At 38.2% G+C, this 24227-nt stretch overlaps 1 protein-coding gene across 1 annotated transcript in view; it reads right to left on the reverse strand.

Annotated features, from left to right (window-relative positions):
- The window catches only part of rgs14b (regulator of G protein signaling 14b), an 87179-nt gene extending 68027 nt beyond the window's left edge, over nucleotides 1-19152 (reverse strand). The window contains exons 1-2 of the mRNA XM_028813071.2: nucleotides 18956-19152; nucleotides 709-831 (exon numbers count right to left, since the gene is read on the reverse strand). Of these exons, the coding sequence (XP_028668904.2) occupies nucleotides 709-831; nucleotides 18956-19057 (225 nt within the window). The 5' untranslated portion in view covers nucleotides 19058-19152. The remainder of the gene's footprint in view (nucleotides 1-708; nucleotides 832-18955) is intronic.
- Nucleotides 19153-24227: the final 5075 nt, after the last annotated feature.

Consider the following 24227-nt stretch of genomic DNA (forward strand, 5'->3'; position numbering starts at 1 on the left):
TAACACAGTTATTTGCATAAATCATTTTCATAGTCTTATGGCTGAAATGGACTTTTGACTATTACTTCATCTGATATTAACGACTACGTTAAGAGGCGTTTCTGTTCAGAGATCAAGCATAAGGTGGACATTTGTGTCGAATACATTAGCGATGAGACTAAAACTGCAATGCACTGTTAAAACTACATACATATGCATTAGTTGAAGTGCTCAATGCATTTAATACTGTTAGGTTTATTAGAGAATGTACACTTTAACTTCTTACCCAAATGCAATGAACTTGGCACAATGGTTGTGCTTTTTTGATCCCTATTTATATGTGAAATGCAATCTCAAATTTTGAATAGGGCTCAGTTTTGACACATGTATAATGTAGGTAGGCCAATTTTGCTACATTTTTATTTCAAACATTAAGGCATTGTAAGAATTAACTTTGTTTTACACTTTGAAGATATAAATGGAATAAATGGGGTCTTGGTCATTTTATGAAGTGGGGCTCCAAAGGATTATGTAGTCTTTAAAATGTGATTTTTTTAAGGCACAGATACTAATAAACAGAGACATAATCTGAAGAAGGATAAGATGAATGTGTGAAATCTAACCAATATCAGAGAAAAGTTTACTGCATACCTTAAAAGTAATACAATCCTACTGTACACACCTATGAATATGCTGTACTTGTATAAAATAAATCACTTTAAGACTCACGTTTGTGTCTTCCCGCGGGCAACTGAAATTGAAGGTATTGTACCTCGTAAATTTCTTGTGAAAAGAGGCTTTTGGAGTTAATGAGGTTAATCCCTTTGAAAATTCCTGGAACTTTAGCATCCTCTGTCAAATGAAACAAAAACACACAGTTAGAATATCTATAATTAAGATATATAGAGTGCCATGCATGCTTGTTAGAGAGTCACCTTCCAGGCTCAAACGTAAGCACTACCACCCAGGCACACCAGGGGGCGAGATTGCTAACCAATGAGGACAACTAACTCCACACCTTCTGGTCCAGGAGCTATAAAATCAGGGTGTTCCCAGGAGATGGCATATCATTTGGAGGATGAACGGAATAGATATGGATAGCTTTAAGCACGTAACACTATAATAGCCAATGGATAAATGTATTTGTTATATTCTGAACCATTTAATGCTTATTTTGTTTCAACCTCTTTCAAAGTAAACAGGGCTCATAAAAAATTTAACAAAAAGAAGTTCACATAACAGTAGACTACTCAGTAAATTTCTATTTTTTTAATATAGCTATTAGCAGAATATCTAATTTAAAATCAATACTCAGAAGTTTCTTTACTAAGTTTCAACCTGCCTGTATAAAGCAAAAGAACAGGACTAGGAATAGAGTGCAACCTGTAGATTGACAAAAGTGAGGGTTATGAGAATTAAGGACCAAACTAGTGTAATAGTTGCAAAAATAATTATAACAATTAAGTGCTTTGGATCTAGTTTAATTTATGGCTCCATTAAGCAATTTTCTGTGATAAACCTTTGTCTCCTCAAGAAATAGGTTTAATTTGTACGCTTTGAAAAAAAGAAAAAAAAAAAAAACTAAAATGCATCACTCCAAATCCAATAAGCACATCATGTTCTACAATTTGACAAACATACAATGCAAGCCCTACGTTCTTTCTGTTATGAAGTCTACAATGTGTATATTTATATAATTGATAGCACTTCACACACACAAAAAAAAATAAATGCAGGAAGACTTTTTTCTGACTAAAATGAAAATATAGGCATGATAAATGCCATTTTGCCTACACTGTGGTTTTGGGTACAACCAAACTACAATACCAACTTTTATTCATGCTGACTAAGCTGGTAAAACCCTCTGAAGCATGGTTTCCACAACACTGTCCTGAATTAGCATTCTGCAGTTATGTTTTTACTGCAACAAGGTTATCAGGGGACAATACCTGCTTGTAACTGGACTGATAAAAGAATGTGTTAATTCTTCATTTAATGTGCGAACATAGAGTTTTTCTTTCTAAAGGTTAGAGAACATTTTTGGACCGTTTTCAGAATAGTTTCACAAAGAAATAGTCTTAACTTTATTTCATAATGTCTTATTAGTCACTTCATAATTGTATTTTTGTGAACAAATTTTTGTAAGAAAAACAGACAGTGAAATAAAATTTCATTTCATTTCATTTTCATTAAAAGAGAATTAGAGGACTTCCATCAAGGGGTTAAAGCCAATATTGCTGCTATTGTGCAAAATGAGAAGTCTATGCTATATAAACAAAGCAGATGATGCATATAAGATTATGGAGCATAAAAATAAAAAGTAGAGGAAGAATATTAATATTTAAAGGCAGAATAGCTGGGCACAAAAGGACAAGAAGCACTCAGTAGCACACAATTGTAAAAACGCATGGATAAATGTTCCAGGGATATTACATAAGGGGCTAGAAGTCCCTTGAGGTTTTTGTGGCATAATATATAAATAGTGGACAAATTTAAACAGAATACAAGGATAGGATATTTGGTACCCATAGACAAATACTTAAAAGATTTTAATTCGGGATAATGAACAAGTTAGGGTCAATAGAAGGTTACTTAGAGTAACAAGTGTGGAATCTATCACACAATAGGTAAAGTTTTAGAGGAGAGGGCACATTACATCTTTAGGAATGATATGAGATCAAGGTAGAAAAAGAACAAAATACAAAGGAAATGAAGACGCTTAATGTAATGAATAGAATGGAAGGAACCCAGAGTCTTCTTTAAACCCAGATGTGCCCACGAGGATAAAAACGCACCATTTCTAAAGGCTGCATTACAAAAACGGGCAGCATGAGAAGGTCTACCTGGGCAGGAGCTAATATGCCTCTCCTTAATCATGTGGTGATAAAAAGCACAAATGTGTTCTGTTTACAAGTGAGAATAGAAGAAAGTAACAGCACCAGTATAGAAAACATTATGATAGATACTTTATTTGTCCCCAAGGGGAAATTTAAATTTACCTTGGTGTCTACTGTTTGCCAATTGTCATTTTCAAAGAAAACTATTTAAAGTCTATTACATACGTAAATTGTTAACAAGAAAGAGAATTAGCTAACATCCTAATGTGCAAATAATTCAAATCATCTTACCCACAAAGTTTTACGCAAGTGTGGGGTCTCATTTATTCTTAAATATTTAGCTAAATGGACATGTACCAAGAGTAGCAAAGACAATGTCCGAATTTCTGGACACCTGTTCCATACGGGTGGAAGATTAGAAACTTTCCTACCTTTGCAGGCAGATATTTCTTTTGTGTTTGTAACTTATGAGAGCTTGTGATGCATGCAATAAACATTTATTCAAAACAGTAAATATATCTTGTTCACTTAAAATATAAAATTGTACTAGCAAGTTAACAATTTGACCTCATTTGTGGTATTTGTTCTTTTCTGTGCAATGAGGCTTAGCTCCTCTTTGCAAAAGGCTTCTTTAGTTTCCTCTTTTATTTGAGAATCTGCTGGTACAGTTATCTCTCACCTCTTGAACTTCTCAAAAAAATTATAGAAAAAAAAAAAAGCTAGTTAGGTAGGAAGATTTGATTTTTGTTTTTTGGATTAAAAAAAAAATTAAATAGACTTATCTTCATCTGTGGTGTATTATGGGTCCGTGTACTTTTTGGTATTTGAAATTTCATTTTAAAAGCAAAAAAGGAAAAACGAAAATGAAAGGAATGTTCAGATTTTGATTTTTGATCAAAAAATGAAATGAGGGAAAATAAGGTATTTTTTAATTCTGTGGTAACAAATAGCAGTCATAAACTTAAAATTACACATACTTTTCTCGATTTATTTGCGATTCAAATAATGAAAGTGTAATAGCTCAAAAACAACAAAACAGACGCATTTTCGTTGTCTGAAACCGGAGGTGGTACTTCTTCTGCGTGATTTTTGACGACACGAACAAACAGTCCTCCTCCTCACAACACATCGACCGACGGCCTTGAAGGTACACTGCATGGCATCAGCAGAGGATGGATGGATGGATGGATGGATACTTTATTAATCTCAAGGGGAAATTCACATACTCCAGCAGCACCTTACTGATACAAAAAAACAATATTAAAGATCGATAATAATGCAGGTAAAAACAGACAATAACTTTATATAATGTTAACGTTTACCCCCCCGGGTGGAATTGAAAAGTCGCATAGTTTGGGGGAGGAACGATCTCCTCAATCTGTCAGTGGAGCATGACAGTGACAGCAGTCTGTCGCTGAAGCTGCTCCTCTGTCTGGAGATGATACTGTTCAGTGGATGCAGTGGATTTTCAATAATTGATAGGAGCCTGCTGAGCGCCCGTCTCTCTGTCACAGATGTCAAACTGTCCAGCTCCATGCCAACAATAGAGCTTGCCTTCCTCACCAGTTTGTCCAGGCGTGAGGCATCTTTCTTCTTAATGCTGCCTCCCCAGCAGGCAACCGCGTAGAAGAGGACGCTCGCCACAACCGTCTCACATTACGTTGTTTTTTTCGGAACAGTAAAAGAGTGACACTCCGGGACGAGTACATAACTGCAGAAAAATGAGTCGCATCTTTCAGGTAAAAAATACAAGCTTTGCAAACTTTGCTTCATTGATGTGGCAGTTCTTTTATGAATGTTATTGTTATTACTTACTGTGAAACTGATAAAATTTGGTGATTTCATTTACTAACACTAAGTCTGGCAATTTTTATAGTGCTAGCATTTTGAATGGTTGCTCATTGACTTTTACCGGCTACTATACAGTAAACATTTCGAGTATTAAGAGTGCGCACAAATGTAACGCATGTTAGGAGAGCAACGTAATTTACAGAAAGTTTTCTTAACATGTGTTACACTTGTCAATGAGCAACCATTCACACATTTACACACATTCAAAATGCTTGCACTATAAAAATTGCCAGATTTAGTGTTAGTAAATGAAATCACCAAATGTTAACTGTTTCACAGTAAGTAACAACATTAACGTTCATAAAAGAACTGCCACATCAATGAAGCCAAGTTTGCAAAGCTTGTATTTTTACCTGAAAGATGCGACTCATTTTTCTGCAGTTATGTCCTCGTCCCGGAGTGTCACTCTTTTACTGTTCCGAAAAACAACGTAATGGTCCATCCTCTGCTGATGCCATGTAGTGTAACTCAAGGCCGTCAGTCGATGTGTTGTGAGGAGGAGGGCTGTTCGTACGTGTGGTCAAAAATCGCGCAGAAGAAGAAGTACCTCCGGTTTCAGACAACGAAAATGCATCAATTTTGGTTTTTTTGAGCTATAACACATTCATTATTTGAATCGCAAATAAATCGAGAAAAGTTGTGTAATTTTAAGTTTATGACTGCTATTTGTTACCACAGAATTAAAAAATACTTTATTTTCCATCATTTTATTCTTTGATCAAAAATTAAAATCTGAACTTTCCTTTCATTTTCTTTTTTCCGTTTTTGTTTCTAAAATGAAATTTCAAATACCAAAAAGTACACGGACCATTATGGCTCACTCGCTGGATATACAGAATCATGTGGGCAAATTTTGAAAACTGAGAATTTTTTTTTAATAAACACTTCCTAATGCGGTATAATTATTCACTATAATCTGAGCACAAAATGTTTCACTAGTATCCAAAATGAAAACATAGATTTTGCTTTGATGATATAGTCATTCTATTCCTTCAAGTTTTAATCAGAGGTAAACTTTTTTGCCTTAGATGATCATCTGCTGTGAATGAATGCACCCCATTCTATCTTACGACAGTAATACTGTAGCTCACTCATTATGAGAGAAATAGCTTAATTTTCAATCTCCGTTAGACTGTAAAAAAACATTTTTGATCACACCTTTTGAATGATTTTAGGTTGACACAAATTATACCTAATTCAATATCCTAGACAGTAAATGAAACTGAAAGGATAAAATTTTCAGTTGTGCAAAATACACATAATGGGCTATTAAGGGCTATTCCCATTAGCAAGCCATTGGCCACATGTTAGAAAGACTCACACATCATATTGGAAGTAAATATTCTTAGGTGCTTCTAGTGGATAGCTCTTCTTGCACACAGAATGCTTTAAAGGGATGTTCATTAGTAAAAGCAATGAACACAGCCAACAAAGAGGTGGGTTAAGCCATGGCTGGATTTTAAGTTGGTATAGGTTCTATATTAGTTGGGATGTTACCAGACACTTGGGAAACAACAGGAGATGTAGTAAGAGTGACAGCAAGAAGGGTGCTTGGCGTGACATCTGGACAGAGGAATGACGAAAAGGAAACCTGGTGGTGGAATGGGGAAGTACAGAGGAAGAGGATGGAGAAGAAGAAGTGGAACAGTCAGAGAGATGCAGAAAGTAGAGAAGAGTACAAGGAGAAACGGCGCAAGGTGAAGAGAGTGGCGAAGGCTAAAGAAAAGACGTATGATGACTTGTATGAGAGGTTGGACATTGAGGCCAGATTTATACTTCACATGACGCTCCTGCTACGCAAGCATTTTATACTTGCGCGCATACTTTACGTAAATCTGGAAGAATCCACCAGGTGGCAGTGCGAGATATCACGGTGAGACCAGGTTCGGCTTCGCTGTGTTGTGTATTTCCTGGAACACCCATTAAATTCCGATGACACCTTACCGCAATATCTCTGAAAAGGATGCTTAATGATTAAATCCATCAATCCGGGATGTGTCCATTCAAGCAAGCATTGGGCACGAGGCAGAAACAATCTCTAGATGGGACACCAACTCATCACATGGCGAATACAAGCACTCACATATACTAGCATCATTTTAGTGTCACCAAATCTGCATATCTTTGGAAGGAAACTGGAGCACACTGTGGAAACACAGCAGGAAAACATGCAAACTCCAGTCAGGGAATACCAGAGACGCGACTCCCTGCGAGACAGCAGTGCTACCGCTGGTCCGCTGGTGTGTCACCACCATGTGTGTAATTATTAACAGTATTCATTATTTAATGGATTATAAATGTGCAGAGAGTTGGAATATCATAAATGTAATGTGTTCTATGTTGCAATTGCTGCTGTCTGGTCAGGAGGAAGCCCAAGAAAAAAAAAAAAAAAAAATGGTATGCGAGTCTTAAAATGTATTGTGTCATTACGATCAGGAATATGCGACGCTTGAATATAAAAGCACCATGAATGCACCTGTATGTCGGCATTTTGCTTCACCACTCATGAAACATCGAAGCACACACATAACTATCTACATGGGACAGAAAGCCTAACAGACTCTGACGTCACGTTCTGACTTTTATCACAATGCACCCCCCGACTTTTTGCTGGTACTGCAACTCGCGCATGCGTCGTGTTAATTTCTGAGGACCTGCTCAGAGGACGCATCAAGTGAACACTGGGAACGCGTGGCAGCCATGATGCGTATGTGTTCTGAGTGTGAAGTATAAACAAGCCCTTAGGAGGGAGAAAAGGACCGGAGGGCTACAAAGATGGACCGAGCTGGGAAAGATGTGCAGCAGATTAGGGTGATAAAAGGATAAAGATGGAAACGTACTCACAAGTGAGAAGGGTGTGTTGAGCAGATGGGAAAGAGTACTTTGAGAGACTGGTGAATGAAGAGAGAGAAAGGTTGGATGATGTGGAGATAGTAAATCAGGAAGTACAACAGATTAGCAAGGAGGAAGAAAAGACAGTTATGAAGAGGATGAAAAATGGAAAGGCCGTTGGTCCAGATGACATACCTGTGGAAGCATGGAGGTGTTTAGGAGAGATGGCAGTGGAGTTTTTAACCAGATTATTTAATGGAATCTTGAAAAGCGAGAGGATGCCTGAGCAGTGGATAAGAAGTGTACTGGTGCCAATATTTAAGAATAAGGGGGATGTGCAGGACTGTAGTAGTTACAGGGGGATAAAATTGATGAGCCACAGCATGAAATTATGGGAAAGAGCAGTGGAAGCTAGATTAAGAAGTGAAGTGATGATTAGTGAGCAGCAGTATGGTTTCATGCCAAGAAAGAGCACCACAGATCATGCGATGTTTGCTCTGAGGATTTTGATGGAGGTATAGAGAAGGTCAGAAGAAGTTGCAATGCATCTTTGTGGACCTGCACATATGACAGGGTGCCTCGAGAGGAGTTGTGATACTGTATGAGGATGTCAGGAGTGGCAGAGAAGTACGTAAGAGTTGCACAGGATATGTATGAGGGAAGTGTGACAGTGGTGAGGTCTGAGTGTGAGTGACAGATGCATTCAGGGTGGAGGTGGGATTACATCAGGGATCGGCTCTGAGCCGTTTCTTATTTGCAAAAGTGATGGACAGGATGACAGACAAGATTAGAGAGGAGTCCCTATGGACTATGATGTTTGCTGATGACATTATGATCTGTAGCGATAGTAGGGAGCAGGTTGAGGAGACCCTGGAGAGGCGTAGATATGCTCTGGAGAGGTGAGGAATGACGGTCAGTAGGAACAAGACAGAATACATGTGTTTAAATGAGAAAGGGGTCAGTGGAATGGTGAGGATGCAAGGAGTAGAGTTGGCGAAGGTGGATGAGATTTGCACTGGGTGTGACAAGGATGGATAGGATTAGAAAAGAGTGCATTACAGTGATCCCTCGCTATATCACGCTTCGTCTTTCGCGGGCTTCACTCCATCGCGGATTTTAAATGTAAGCATATGTGAATATATATCGCTGATTTTTCACTGCTTCGCGGATGTCTGCGGTCTACAGTACGTGTGCTTCCTTAGTTGATTTACCCATTTGAATTCAAACAAGGAACGCATTTGAATTCAAACAAGGGACGCTATTGGCGGATGGCCGAGAAGCTACCCAATCAGAGCACGTGGTTAAGTTCCTGTGTGCTGCATTAACCAGGAAGTCTAATCTCACTCATTCAGCATTAACGTGCTACTGCTTCAGGAGCCGTGTCCAAGCGCCGACAGAAAATGCAAATAATTGCAGAAAAGGTAAAAGTTTTGGATATGTTGAAGGAAGGAAACAGCTACACCGCTGCAGGACACCATTACAGCATCAATGAGTCCACGATTCTTTTTATTTAAAAAGGAGGAAAAGCATATAAGATCTATGGCCGCAGTGTCCTTTAACCAGGGCGCAAAACGAGTTGCAAGTGGACGTGACAAGGCAGTAGTCTGGATGGAATCTGCTTTAGGGATTTGGATTGAAGAGTGATTTAAGAAGAACAATGGCGGTGCTAAACAGTCGCCTGAAGAGGCTCCTTTAGAAGAGCTGTAACGCTATCCTTTGTTGTGCAGTAAAATTAAACTCATCGTTATCGGACAAGTCGTTGTGTCATTGTTGGTGAGTAACCATAATTAATTATTTACGTACAGTACTTATTACATGTACATAGTTTAGTGTCACTGTACACACATTTTACTGTATACAATTTTTCTTGCATTGTACGTATTTATTGCTGGTGGCCTGTCTGTCGTAATGGCTGTAACATATGTGATATCGGAGATGCTCGATATCTTTAAAATAATATTTAGGTTTTACTGTATGTAAACTGTGTTTACATACATAATTTCAACGAATCTTACCTAATATCTAAGAGAATACAAAGGGTTTATGCTGTATAATTGTGTGTGAAATGTTTATAATAGAGTGGGAGAGTTTATAAGGACTTAAAATATATAAAAATAACCATATAAACATATGGTTTCTACTTCGCGGATTTTCTTATTTCGCGGATGGCTCTGGAACGCAACCCCCGCTATGGAGGAGGGATTACTGTAGTAGGTCGGCTCAAGTTGGATGGTTGGGAAACAAAGTCAAAGAAGCGAGATTGCATTGGTTTGGACATGTGCAGAGGAGAGATGCCGAGTATATTGGGAGAAGGGTCCCAAGGATAGAGCTGCCAGGTAAGAGGAACCGAGGAAGGCCTAAGAGGAGGTTTATGGATTTGGTGTGAGAGGACATGCAAGTGATGGGTGTAACAGGACAAGATGCAGAGGACAGAAAGATATGGAAAAAGATGATCCGCAGTGGCAACCCGTAATGGGAGCAGCCAAAAAAAGAAGAAGGTTCTATATTATTTGCACTTCTTCATTTTAAAATGTGATACTGATACAGTTCTTGTCACTATTAGTCTTCAACCATTAAACTGGTAAGAATGTGTGGATTTGTAAGGTATTTACACATAGGAAGTATAATTATTAGATTTGAATACACAAAGGAATGTCTGAAACTTGAAAGTACTCCTTATGAGAAGGATTCAGGAGTTACAGTGGACTTCCAGACAGAGTTCAGAAGCCATTAAAAAGAATAACAGAATGCTAGGTTATATAGCACCCTGATGTAGAGTCCAAGTCAAAGGAGGCTATGCTTAAGCTATATAAAATTCATTAGTGAAGCCTCACCCGAAGTACTATGTACAGTTTTAAGCAAATGTAGGTAAAGAGGCGACAGGATTTAAGTGTTTAAAAATAAGAATAAAGTATAGTGGTTCAGCGGCTGTGGGGCATCTGTTGGTGAAGAAAGATTCACTGATCTTGACTTTGCGGACAATGCTGTGATCTTCATGGAGTCAGTGGAGGCTCTGATCAGGGCTCTGTGTGTCTCCGAGTGTCTGGGCTTGAAAGTGTCCTGGATAAAAAGCAAGATCCAGGCCTTTAATGACCTCTTAGGCATAGCTATCAGCAGTGTGTCTGTATGTAGAAAGAGTGTTGACCTTGTCGAGAGGTTTCTTACCTTGGCAGTGACATTCATGTCTCTGGTGACTCTTCCTAGGAAGTCAATAGACAGATTGGGAGAGCATGGGGGGTCATGAGGTTGCCAGAAAGTGGTGTGTAGCACTCCCAATGTCTATGCAAAAGGACGAAGGTCCAAGTCTTTATAGAGTACTCGTGCTTCCTGTCTTGATATATGGTTGTGAGACATGGATGCTGTCCAGTGATCTGAGACAAAGATTGAACTCCTTCAATACCGTCTCTCTTTGGAGGAACCTTTGGTACTGCTGGTTTGTCGAATGAGCGGTTGCCGAGTCCTGAATGATGCACATTATCTGCATTGTGAGGAAGGGTCAGTTACAGCGTTATGGCCATGTGGGACAATTCCCCAAGGGTGATCCGGCTCACAGGATCCTCATTTTTGAGAACCTGAATGGATGGACCAGGCCATGGGGACACCCACGTAACACGTGGCTGCAGTAGATAGATGGTCATTTGCAGAGTGTGGGACTGGACCGCGTGTCTTCCTGAGGGATATCCAACCAGGATGTTTCATTGTGTGGCAACGAGCTATACCAGTGCATGCTCCCAACCTGGGCAGTCAGTGGTTCAGGTTCAAAAAGGACCTGATCCATTGAATGCGTCGAGTTCAAAAATGCATTCTACAAGAACATGAAGGCACAGTTGGAAGCTTGTCAACGGTAAAATGTTACATAGTTTTTCTTTAAGCAGAGAACCATAGACATGTGGAATTAGTTATCAAGTACTGTGGTAGAAAGTAAGACTTTAGGTTAATTCAAAACAACTTGATTTTATTTTAGTGGAATTAGATGGATAGGATTAGCAAGCTTTGTTGAGATGAATGGCCTGTTCATGTCACAATTTTTCTAATGTTGTATTTATTCAATACTAGCTGTGCTCCGCCCACGTATTAGTGAAAAAGGACAGTGAGGAGGGTCCTGCCCGGCTCTCCACTCCCGAAGTCACGCATCCCCCTGCCCTCCGCCCAAAGCGCAATTATATCACTCCTACAAGCGAACTAGGATACTTAGTTCAATGAGAGAAGTCGCAAAATCAACCAGAATGTGCAAACAAATTATAGAAAATAAACCTGATCTAAATCTGTTAAGTAGTTCTCTCGTGAAAAGTAGACAGACATACAGACAGAGGATTTTATATATCTAGCAGACCCCCTGTGACCCTGTGTTTGGATTCAGCGGGTTGGAGGGTAGGTAGGTAGGTAGGTAGGTAGGTAGGTAGGTAGGTAGGTAGGAGCTCTGAATTTTTCAGTATATACACTACTACATAACAAGAGATGAAGGATATATAGCCGGCACATTGTTTCTCTTAACTTCTTTGCTTAACTTTTTCTGCTGTTCACTAATAAATTAGCCTTTTTCACAAAATTCTGATGTGACAAATCAACAGGTAAACTTACTTCCTATAAGCGAGCCAGCAATGGATTGTGTTTATTCTACCTCTCTACTTTCACTTAAAAAAAAAACAAAAAAAAACAAAACATAAGCAAGTAATTTTGAAAAACATTACACCTCAAAAACATTAAAGCTGTACAAAAGCTATAATATTTTTGTGGAAGAACTCCTATATAGTTACCAAACTCTGTTAACTTTCTAATGTGGCCAGTATGCTGTTTTTTTATTTATTGAATGTTAACTACCTCCATTTTAACAGGTGTCAGTATATTGTAATACAGAAAGAAGAATAAAAAAAAAAAAAAAAAAAAAAAAAAGGAGGTAAATTAGTAGCTGTATTTGATCTCAGTTTACCTAGAGACCATACATTTTTTAAACATGACCTATTAAGTTTCTGCCATGAAATGCTCAGACATACAGTATTGGATCTTGTTTTGAAAATATTTTTTTATTCACAATATGAACTATAATAATAATCACATAGAAATCTTGTAGTGTATGTACGGAGTAGGAGCAGGTGCCATTGTATAGCCATGTTCCAACTGAGAAGGCCCTGCTGTACACTTTTCCTGTCAGCCCAGCCTCTCGCACGCCAATTCTAAGACAAGCATTTCCCCTTCCAAAAGCAGACTCCTGTATCAGTACAACACCAAAGAAGTTCCAGTTAAAAAGGCACAGCATTAATCTTAGGGCAGTGAATAAATTTTATGTACTCTTTAGATTGGATATAAAAAAATTTAAAATACATTGCGTGATATCCTATTGTACACTATTTGAAATTGATAGTGAACAGTTTCACTGTGACATTACTTTCTTAGTTTTACCTTTGTTTACTTAAACACACTGCTGCAGAATGCAAGAAGATATAGGAGACAAGTGAACGCACTCAAATAAAAATGTTGAAGACTGACAAACAGCAGGCACTTCAGGAAGAGGGATGCAGCTCATGTCACAAATGACAGTCTTTATACTTTTCCCTACATGGGCCGCAGTTTTAGTTTACTAATTTGTCTTTTGAATCCAATGCTGGTTCCACCTTATTTGCCATTTACTAAATGTGCATAGTTTCGATGCACTGCTAGTTTACTCTATGTGCTGAAGTGATCTAGAATTTAATGCAACACTGAATTATTTGTTTGTTTTAAAAAAAAAAAAAAGAAAAAAAAAAGGCAAGCATGAAAGGGGCACACGTAGGACACTGCTTTAGTGAAATAATAGATGAATGATGAAGACCTATTGTAGGATAAGACCGTACTGATTATCTTTTTTTTTTTTTTTTATTTATATATATATATAATATATATATATATATATATTATATATATATTATATATTATATATATATATTATATATTATATATATATTATATATATATTATATATATATTATATATATATATATAGTATATATATATATTATATATATATTATATATATATATATATATATATATATATATATATATATATATATATATATATATATATATATATATAGAATCTGCCAGGTAGTAGAGCAGTGCATTGATTTTGAAATTACCAAAAAAAATATTTGTAGGATACTGTGGGACTAAATAAAACAAATAATTTTCTATCCTCTACAAAATTCTGAAATCAGTTTTATTTTTTCACTGCTATGTATACAGGCATCTACTTTTTATACATGATTATTCCATTACATGGTGACAGGAAGCTGGAGCCAATCACGAGAATCTAGGGCAGAACTCGGTTGATCTTGACAGCCCATTCCAAGGAATTCTTTCAATTGCTTAACATGAAAGTTCAACACTGTGATTAGACTGGGAACAGATTCTAGGCCCCTGAAGTAAAAAGGGAGCAGCACATATACAGCACTTGCTAATGGGCAGAAGAAAAAAAAAAGGTTCAGTACACACGGTTAAAACTGTCAGTACCACATTGTGTCAGTCATCAACACTCACACACACTGGTTATAAAAGAGTTTACTCTTAGTAAACAAAAACAAATCTTTAATATTTAACATATTAATTTAACAATACTTAGGAAAAACAATCACTGTAGAATTGCCTGAGAAATTATGCAACCATAAACTGAAAAACATTTTTATTGGTTAGTGAATTATTTTGATATTTCTCAAAAGTACTGGGCGCTGCAGCTGTTAACATCATACACACCCTTGCTTATGTCATCTAGTGATGGATAGTGAGAAAGTTTGGGAAACACATTTTGTAAACAAGCAACAGGACCTGAACAAAAAGGTATAGGAATATATTTAGTTTTAAATCAGGTTAAAGTTAAATATAGAGGTTTTAATAAAGGCAAAGTGGTACTGCAGAACTGTCATTCCTGTCTCATAGCACCCCAGGCTCCATGGAAGTTGATGGTGGATTTTAGGAGACCCAGGCCCCTCATGGACCCCGTGATCATCAGAGGTGACTGTGTGCAGAGGGTGCAGACCTATAAATACCTAGGAGTGCAGCTGGACGATAAATTAGACTGGACTGCCAATACTGATTCTCTGTGCAAGAAAGGACAGAGCCGCTTGTACTTCCTTAGAAGACTGGCATCCTTCAACATCTGCAGTAAGATGCTGCAGATGTTCTATCAGATGGTTGTGGCGAGTGCCCTCTTCTACGCAGTGGTGTGCTGGGGAGGCAGCATTTAGAAGAAGGATGCCTCACGCCTGGACAAACTGGTGAGGAAGGCAGGCTCTATTGTTGGCATAGAGCTGGACAGTTTAACATCTGTGGCAGAGCGAAGGGCGCTCAGCAGGCTCCTATCAATTATGGAGAATCCACTACATCCATTAAACAGTGTCATCTCCAGACAGAGGAGCAGTTTCAGCGACAGACTGCTGTCACTGTCCTGCTCCACTGACAGACTGAGAAGATCATTCCTCCCCCAAACTATGCGACTCTTCAATTCCACCAGAGGGGGTAAACGTTGAACATTATTCAAGTTATTGTCTGTTTTTTTTTACCTGCATTTTTTATTACTCTTTAATTTAATATTTTTTGCTGCTGGAATATGTGAATTTCCCCCTGGGATTAATAAAGTATCTATCTATCTGTCTATCTATTCTTCCCATGGATTTGTGGACTTGCTAGTGTAGGTGTGCATAACTGCATATGATTAACTATTTTAATAAGGAATACTGGAAATGTCAGTAATGCATCTCATTTAACAAAGTACAGTACTGCAAATTTAGATGTTTTGTGAAGTAAACAAACCCATCCCCTCTCTCCATCCTCAACTAGAGTTCAATAAGATTTGAGGCATCAACACTAGCTACTGAGACAATGAATCACACAGTTTCAAAATATCTAAAGCAAATAACCAGATTAAAACTAAACTGATACTTTATTTATAGGTTAGTGTTACGAGACTGCAAACTGCACACTCTTTTCCTGTTTGGCTGTGCCCTGCAAAGGAACAGCATACTGTACCTTCCACCACTTTAACTTCTTGCCTTACACCCAGTGCTGCTGATAAATCACCGGCTCCCTAGTTTAGAACTAAAAGTATCAGTTCTTGTCACATGATAGCACACTACTGGTGTCCTTAACATCTCCATCAAACAGCAGTCACTAGATGATCAGAACACTTATACATGGTCACAAACCGCAATAGCAGGCAATATGTCATGCACCAGGAGGAACCCGGGAGCCACTGCACCAGCATAGGGTCTGACAATGGGTCCAAGGATTTCATCCCAATACCTAATGGCAGTCAAGGTGCTGTTGTCTAGCCTGTAGAAGTCTGTGCGTCCCTCCCATGGATGTGCCTTCCCAGACCATCACTGACCCACCACCAAACCTCTCATGCTGAACGATGTTACAGGCAGTATAACATTCTCCAAGGCTTCTCCAGACCCTTTCACGTCTGTCACATGTGCTCAGGGTGAACCTGCTCTCATCTGTGAAAAGCGCAGGGTGCCAGTGGTGGACCTGCCAATTCTGGTATTCTATGGCAAATGCCAATCGAGCTTCACGGTGCCAGGCAGTGAGCACAGAACCCATTAGAGGATGTCAGGCACTCAGCCACCCTCATGAAGTCTGTTTCTGATTGTCTGGTCAGAGACATTCACACCAGTGGCCTGCCTGCTGGAGGTCATTATATAGGACTCTGACAGCGCTCATCCTGATCCTCCTGGGCCAAAGGAGCAGATACCGGTCCTGCTGATGGGTTAAGGACCTTCTATGGGGGACCCTGTCCGGCTCTCGTAGACGAACTGCCTGTCTCCTGGAATCTCCTCCATGCCCTTGAGCCTGTGCTGGGAGACACAGTAAACCTTCTGGCAATGGCACAAATTGATGTGCCATCCTGGAGAAGTTGGACTACCTGTGCCACCTCTGTAGGGTCCAGGTATGGCCTCATGCTACCAGTAGTGACACTGACCGTAGTCAAATGGAAAACGAGTAAAAAAAACAGACGAGGAGGGAAAAATGTCAGTTGCCTCCACCTGTTAAACCATTCATTCCTGTTTTGGGGGTCATCTCATTGTTGCCCTTCTAGTGCACCTCTTGTTAATTTCATTAACACCAAAGCAACTGAAACGGATTAACAAGTCCCTCTGCTAATTAACTGATCAGATCAATAGCCCAGAAGTATCACAGAGTTGATGCTATACTCGGATTCAAAAGTGTTCCTCCACCAAAAAAAAAAAAAGTGTTCCTCCAATATCTATGTCTATATATATATATATATATATATATATATATATATAATTATTTTTGTGTTTGAAACAGAAATGACATATGACCACGGGTAACGGAAATTACGTATGACCACAGAACATATTATAATATAGGAACTTATTATTCGTGTGAGAGTTATTTTACTCATATTGAAAAGAAGAAAAAAAAGACTGTTTAAATAAGGAGCTGGGAAGGTGAATGTAAAGAAGAAGCCAGCGGTAAAGCAAGTGAGACTCCGTAGTAAGGACGGTTGGGTGCACGGAGAAGGAGTGCAGGCTAACCTAGGAGGACCTTCGGAGCACATGGCTTTACTTTGCTTTTATGGTGCAGGCATCGGCCATGGACGGACGCTAACTCCAAGACCCCCGGGTGAGATGGACTTCTTCCTTCAACAAAGGAATCATCGCCAGGCCGGCGAGATCGCTTCTTTTACGTTTAAATTCAGTATACGAGTCAGCAGAACGTGTCTAACTTGATCACTGGATTCATTGCAGATTTCCCAGGCCGTGTGAATTTAGACTTTAAAACAATGTTGATATAAAAGAGACTGGAGAACGTGTGGGGATTGTGTGTGTGTCTAATTTATATTTGTATATAGACGTAATATAGGTTTAAGTACTGTGAATATATTTGTGCTGTTTGTAAATAGGATAATTTTCCGTTTCTTTTCCTTGCTTGCTTTCTTTCTTTGCTGTTTCACCGTTTTCTGGGGAGTGTTTAAGGGGGTGGCATATTAATTAGCATTTGTGTAGTTATTATAGATTTGACAAGGATTTAAAGGGTGTTTATTGTTTTGTTTGATTTATAATATATTCTTTTTTGATTGTTTAAAGAATTGTTGGGGTGATTATTTCCTTTGTATAAATTCATAAAAGACAACTCCAGATGAGGATATCAAATTGGGGCTAAGGTTCGGTTGCGTACTTAATAGAATTAATTTTCCCAAGAGTAGGATATTTTTGTGTGTGCTGGGCTCCTCATTCAACTTAAGAGGAACGCACATCTTGATAGTAAGAGAGATAAGGAAAACAGCTTTGCGTCTTTCTACTTTTTACCTGCGCGGAGCTGTAAACAACGTGAAGACGAGACCGCCTTCAGTGGCGAGGGGTCGTAAGAACAAAGTGGACGCTGGGAGGCGCGGAATGTCGGGCTTTTCCTCCTGGTCAGCAGCTTAGGGCAGCGTCCTCTCTTCTCGCACCGTTCCTCAAAATTCAAGTGCCCCGTCGGCTCCTGGGACAGTGGAAATCTTTGCTATCGAAGCGGGACTCTCTTGGTAAATTGCGGTGCACGGCTACTTACTGTCCCTTAAGATGAATTCGGGTCACTAAAACCCCGCAACATTCAAGGTTGCTTTTGTGATGAATTCTTTTAAGAAAATGTAGGGTTTACATCTAAAAAAAAATGTACCGACCTCTTCATGTTAAGTATTAGACTTGGGAATTGTTTGGACCTTCTGCCCGTTAAGCACAGAAAGGCAGCATCCACATTTCTCACAATAATTTTTCGCTTAAATCACAGGCACATTGTGCAAGGTTGTCAAGCAGGTAGTTTGCCCGAAACCACTGCAGTAGTACTCAATGTATCTTTACTTCTTAAATGTTAATGTTTGACTGTTTAATAATTTAAACACTTCTTATATCTTCAATTTTATTAAAATGTTTTACTACTTAATAATTATTTATATAATTTCTATTTATTGTAAATGCTCTTTATTTGTTCAAAAATAACATTGGTAATTAAACTTATTTTATAAATACTACATTTTAGGTTTTTTCCCTTGCACTCAGTGAGCGAAGCCACTGGGTAATCAGCTAGCACATATGTAATAAACTTCCGTAGGCATCCATAATTATATAACCAAAACCTGGAATACTCGTAAAGGCTTTGATTTTTTTTCCTGTGCAGATTTTAAGGTTTTGTATAAAAAAAACAACGCAAATATTTGGAGATACGAATTTAATGAACGTCGAACTGGCGTATTGTAACTCCATTTCGCCTCCCCTTCATCAAATATTCTGCAAACAAACCAACTCAAAAATATCAATGCCGCCGAGGGAGCCTGACGTTCGACATTCGGATTTTGAGGCTTCATAGCTCTGAAACAAATTAGTCTCGGTTTAACAGCTATATGTTAATTATAAGCATCAATGCTATATTTTTATAATAACACAATGTAACCATTTATTATTATGACTCATTACATACCATCTTCACTGCCGAAACAAAGCCACCCCAGCATAACTCGCTCAAGAGCACGCAGTTCGAGAACTTTCCAGAGAACGCCGGGTTTGGCCTCGTGACCTTCATCGTGAACGAGTGCACGTTGAGCGCGAAACAGGAAAGCGGAGATAAGCAGCCAGCAGACGGGTTGACGCTTTTATTGGTGCCTTCTTGACGAAGGCAGAGCAATCCTGGGAAGTGAGTAGCGATGTTTGATAGTTGGATTTTATGTATTTGCTATTTTTGCACATAACTGGGGGATGTTTAATGATACGTTCTAGGTTAATAAAATAGTAGATTGTACAGCCTATGATCCAGATTCCCGTGTAAGTCTAAAAAAGGCCGATATGTGGTAAGAGCGGTCACCATGTGTAACATCAATAACCGTAAATGTTGATCAAATGAAATGAAAAAAGTGAATTGATCGAGTGGTGTATTTTATCATTCATTACGTGAGAAGAGCTTTCGCGCCGGCCACCTCTTCTGCCTCACAGATACCCACCTCTTCTGCCTCACAGATACAGGAGACAGGGTTGCGCGGTTCAGTCAAAATCTTCCCAATCTCCCCAATTTAAAAAATTTTCCCTCCATCTGAAAAACTAATTATTGTTAAGTATTTTGCACTTAATACAAGCAGTTTCGAAAAACGGAACACCGATGTATTGCAAAGAAAGATCTTGTTATTAGTAAAGAAAAGCAATGTTGCCAAGCTAGTTAACTAACTATAACTAGTTCATTCTATAGTTGTTCTAAAATATTTTAAATTACGCGGATGAAAAATCACATTCATGTGCATTATTGTATGCCATCATCAAAAAATGGCTTTTTTTTTTGCACTACATTCGCAAATGAAGGGCACCTTTTACTATCCAAAACACTTTAAAATATGTCAGTTGACCATCAGTCATGCTAATGAGAAAAGTACTCATAATGAAATTAGTTTAATGAACATACTGCTTTTAAATCTCTTAATAGAACACAGTCCAAAGACATGTAGTTTAGGTGGGTTAGTGTTGCTAATTTGGACCCGTGTGTGTGTTTAACTTGTGACAGATTAGTGTCCCGTCCAGGAAAAAAAATGTTCCTGCCCTGTACCCAATAATTTCAGGGATAGGCTCCAGCTGCCCTACAGGCTTGCCCTGGGTAAGAGGTTTAGGAAGACCTATGGATGGAAACAGAACTCTAAACATGCACTATAAAGGCACAGTTCAGTGTTCTGGTATGAACAGTTTCATTTTAAAATGAATAATTCAAGATAATGTTTATCACAAAATCTGACACATAATCAAAGTTTCACTTACAAGCCAAACAAAAGCCAGTACCCAACTTTGGGTTGGTACTTGATGAACAGCTGTCTTTCTCTGACCACATTTCAACTGTCTCTCATTCATGCATATTCACTCTGTATAATATCTGCAAAATCAGCCCTTATCTGACTCTACATGCAGCACAACTTTTGGTCCTGTCTTTGGCCTTGTCACATCTGGATTACTGCCACTCACTATAGCAGGAGGATACACATGTGCTATTAAGCCATTGCAGATGGTCCAACATGCAGCAGCCCTTTATGTATTCAACCAGTCAATATGGGCTCATATAAATCATTGGTACATTGGTTCCCAGTACAAGTACACATTAAGATCAAATTGTTGATGCTTGCCCACAGAGTGTCAATGAATCAGCACATGTGTATATGGAGGCAGTGGTGAAGTGCTATGCTCCTTCTCTCACAGTCGGGTCTGTCAATGAGCAGCATCTGGTGATGCCACTTCCGCATGGTATCCAATCTTAATCTAGACTCTTCATAGGTACTGTAGCTCCTAGTTGGTGGAACATCTGAAATTCTGACTCCCTCAATGTGTTTAAGAAGTGATTGAAAATCGTACTGTTCTGTGAATATTTGTCGAATTTTTAATTAGTGGTTTTTGCCGACATCTGCCATATTGTTAATTGATCATTTTTTGGTATGTTTGCCTTACAGCTCTTCACTTGTGGTAATCAATTTTTGTAACCTGTTCTGCTATGCTTGTTCAAAATAGTTCTGTTGGCCTTCTTTGTAAGTGACTTCAGATAAAAGTGTTTGCTAAGCAAATAAATTTGAATGTAAATTTAGAAAAGCAAAAGTAATAATTTAAATAATAGACACTACCTATAAACTCTTATTCTCTACTTCATTAATTGCTGAATCTAAGCCTGTACTTTGATGCTTGAGGAGTCATCATTATCAAAGGTAATTGTTATACTGAAATATACTCGAAATATTTAATTCTCATTGTGAGACAGAGATGACAACTTCACATAACTCTCCAAGCTAATACCAGCCCCAGGTGTGTTTTTGTGCTTAGATGGAATGCTCAGTCTTGTTGATAAAGTTAGAAAAGTGAACAGGAAGACGCACAAACTGGGGTGGAATAAGAATGCTACTCTAAGATGGCCATCAATCCCAAACCACTCCAACCACTAACCACTTATACATGAGCTTCAAGATGAGAGGGCAGAGCAATGAGAGATGGGTGTTGCAAGGTTCAGTATGCTGGTTATTGCTGACTTTGCTTTCATACATTATTTGGGGTTTGGAAAATGTGGAAGGTATAACATCCTATTTCCATATGAAGATACATGTTTCACATGAAAAAAATCCCCATTTATTTTTAGTAATTCATCCCATATCCAGTTAAACTTATTCCCCCATTTTCTCCACCTGACCCTGATTTCCCCCATAATTAGGGAATTTCTTCATGATCTGGCAGTCCTTTTTACAAGGTCCTGCAAAAATCCCCACCCAAAAGGCAGCTCAAAACCCAAAAACTGCAACCAAAAAACAGACCAACATATAATGTATTTTATCTCCTGTGACTATAATATGTGCAACAAAAACAGAAGAAACAATGATATACAGTAATCCCTCACTTATCGCGGGAGATAGGTTCCAAGGCCGACCGCGATAACTGAATTTCCGCGAAGTAGGGACACCATATTTATTTAATTATTTAACGTGTATTTGGACATTTTTAAACCATCCCTGTATTGTTTACAACCCACCCTTTACTCTATTAATAACAGGGACAACTGCTAAGCAATATGAAATCAGTAGATAAGTTTACACTTACTGTATAGCGAAGTACACGTAGCTATATATGACACGATGATGGTGATGAATATGCTGCCTATGTGTTCGCCTCTTCCTTCTTGATGTAGCGAACGGTGGATTCGTTCACGCCATATTGGCGGGCCACAGCCATGAACGTTCTCCCTTCCTTCAACATATCCAGAAGTTTCACCTTCTCAGCGAACGTCATCATTCTTTGTTGTTGTTTAGGCTCAGCACCAGCCTTGGAAGAAGGAGCACTTTTGGGAGCCATTGCAGGGGGTGAAAATTGAAGCGAAGTTCAACACAAAGAATCCACAAAAAAATCACACACAGCATAGTGTAAAGTAAACCGCTCGGCGAGAAAGCTTGAAGCGAAATGACATGGGGAGATACTGTGGGATCTAGGCATCAGTCAAAGCACCAATCACAGGCCCGATTACAAAGCGGGAAACTGTGATTTGTCGTCTCCCTCCCATGTAACAAATCACAGCCCGTGTTACAACGCACTTAGTCACCGAACTTGTTTTGTTGTTCTTAGACTAGGAAATACTACTACTATATTTAAAAACCCGCGAAAAGTGAACCGCAAAGTAGCGAGGGATTACTGTACACAGAAAATTGGTTCATAAATGGTGGGTGTGTGAACAAATCTCACTAATTTTAACACATTCAGAGTTCATTTAACACTGGCAACTTTGTTGTGCAGTACTCTGAAATTGCATAGAGGAAAGACTCATTTAGCAGAGCTCTTAAGACACATAAAACCCCTTGTAAACAACTTGACACAGCACAGACACATATACACATTAATATATTACAAATTAATTTATAAAATAAATGATTTTTTTGGCTCATTTTTTGAGTAATCTAAGGTTCAGCCAATTTATAAATAATTTATCATTTGCATGTTTGCAAAATTACATTCATAAAAAATTGATTATGAATATTTTTTTTTACATTCATGAATCCAATAGAAATTTAATTAAAAGTTAACAAATTACAAACTTTATTCATATGTACAATTTTGTTCTAAATCAATTTAACATACTGTATATTTAGTCAAACTTATAGTTTAAAATATATTTGTAAAGAAAATAGCATATAAATTATAACATAAGAACAGGCCATTCAGCTTAACAAAGCTCATCAGTCCTATCCACTTAATTCTTCTAAAGAAAAACATCAAGTCCAGTATATGAATATACATATTGAAATGTATATGGAACCTCTCAGTTTTTTTTGTCACTTCTTTGGTTTTTGTTCCAAAACTTTATTATAGTTTCCCGCTGTTTATATGCTTTTTCTGGTGCGTCCCTATGAATCATTCAGCAGGAGTCCATCACATACTGACATCGTAACATCCCCGAGACCTTCTTTCCATGTGTTTCATATCTTGATGGAATCTTTCACCCTGTTCTTCACTTAGGCTCCATGAATTTCAGGGAAAAAATCCAAATGCCATTACCTTGAGGCTCATGTTTCAACCCAGTTCCTTAAACATGACTAATACATTTTTCATAATTCCTTTATAATTTGGATATTTATGGTTACCTAAAAATGTAGATGTTATGTCTTTGAATGATACCCAAGTCTATCTTTTCAGGTTGTTCCTTGTACCATCAAATTCTGCATCAGAAATTAGTTTTCTAATATCTGGCCTGGCAACCGTGCCCTCTTTAAATTTAGCCTCAGACAAAGCCAGAAACTTTCAACACAAATACATAAAAACAGGCCACATCTTTTGATAGGGCTTTGACAAACCGCTTCATTAAACCAAGCTTAATATGAAATGGTCATAGCAGTGCTTTATCTGGATCCACAAAGATAGGTCTGATGACGTTTTTAGCAATAAGCTATACTTTTTTTTTTCAAGGTAGCCATTCCTCTTGAACCCAATGTAAATTATTGCCTCTGCTGTTTCACTCACATGGGAATTTTGTGTACCCTAACTATTGATATTACCCATCACCACGTTCAATTCCTGCTATATTATTACCTTGTCAAATAAAATTCCAGTTTTTCTTTAAACATTGATTATAATATTTGAAAATTTTAAATTCAAGCAAATTATTATTCATTTGATGTGTAATCAATTATAGTGCAAAAAACAATTAAAAATACTGTAATTGACAACTAAAAAATGTGTTTTGTGGAAAAATGGTACGT

This window comes from Erpetoichthys calabaricus, chromosome 11, assembly GCF_900747795.2.
Source record: "Erpetoichthys calabaricus chromosome 11, fErpCal1.3, whole genome shotgun sequence".
Lineage (NCBI taxonomy): Eukaryota > Metazoa > Chordata > Cladistia > Polypteriformes > Polypteridae > Erpetoichthys > Erpetoichthys calabaricus.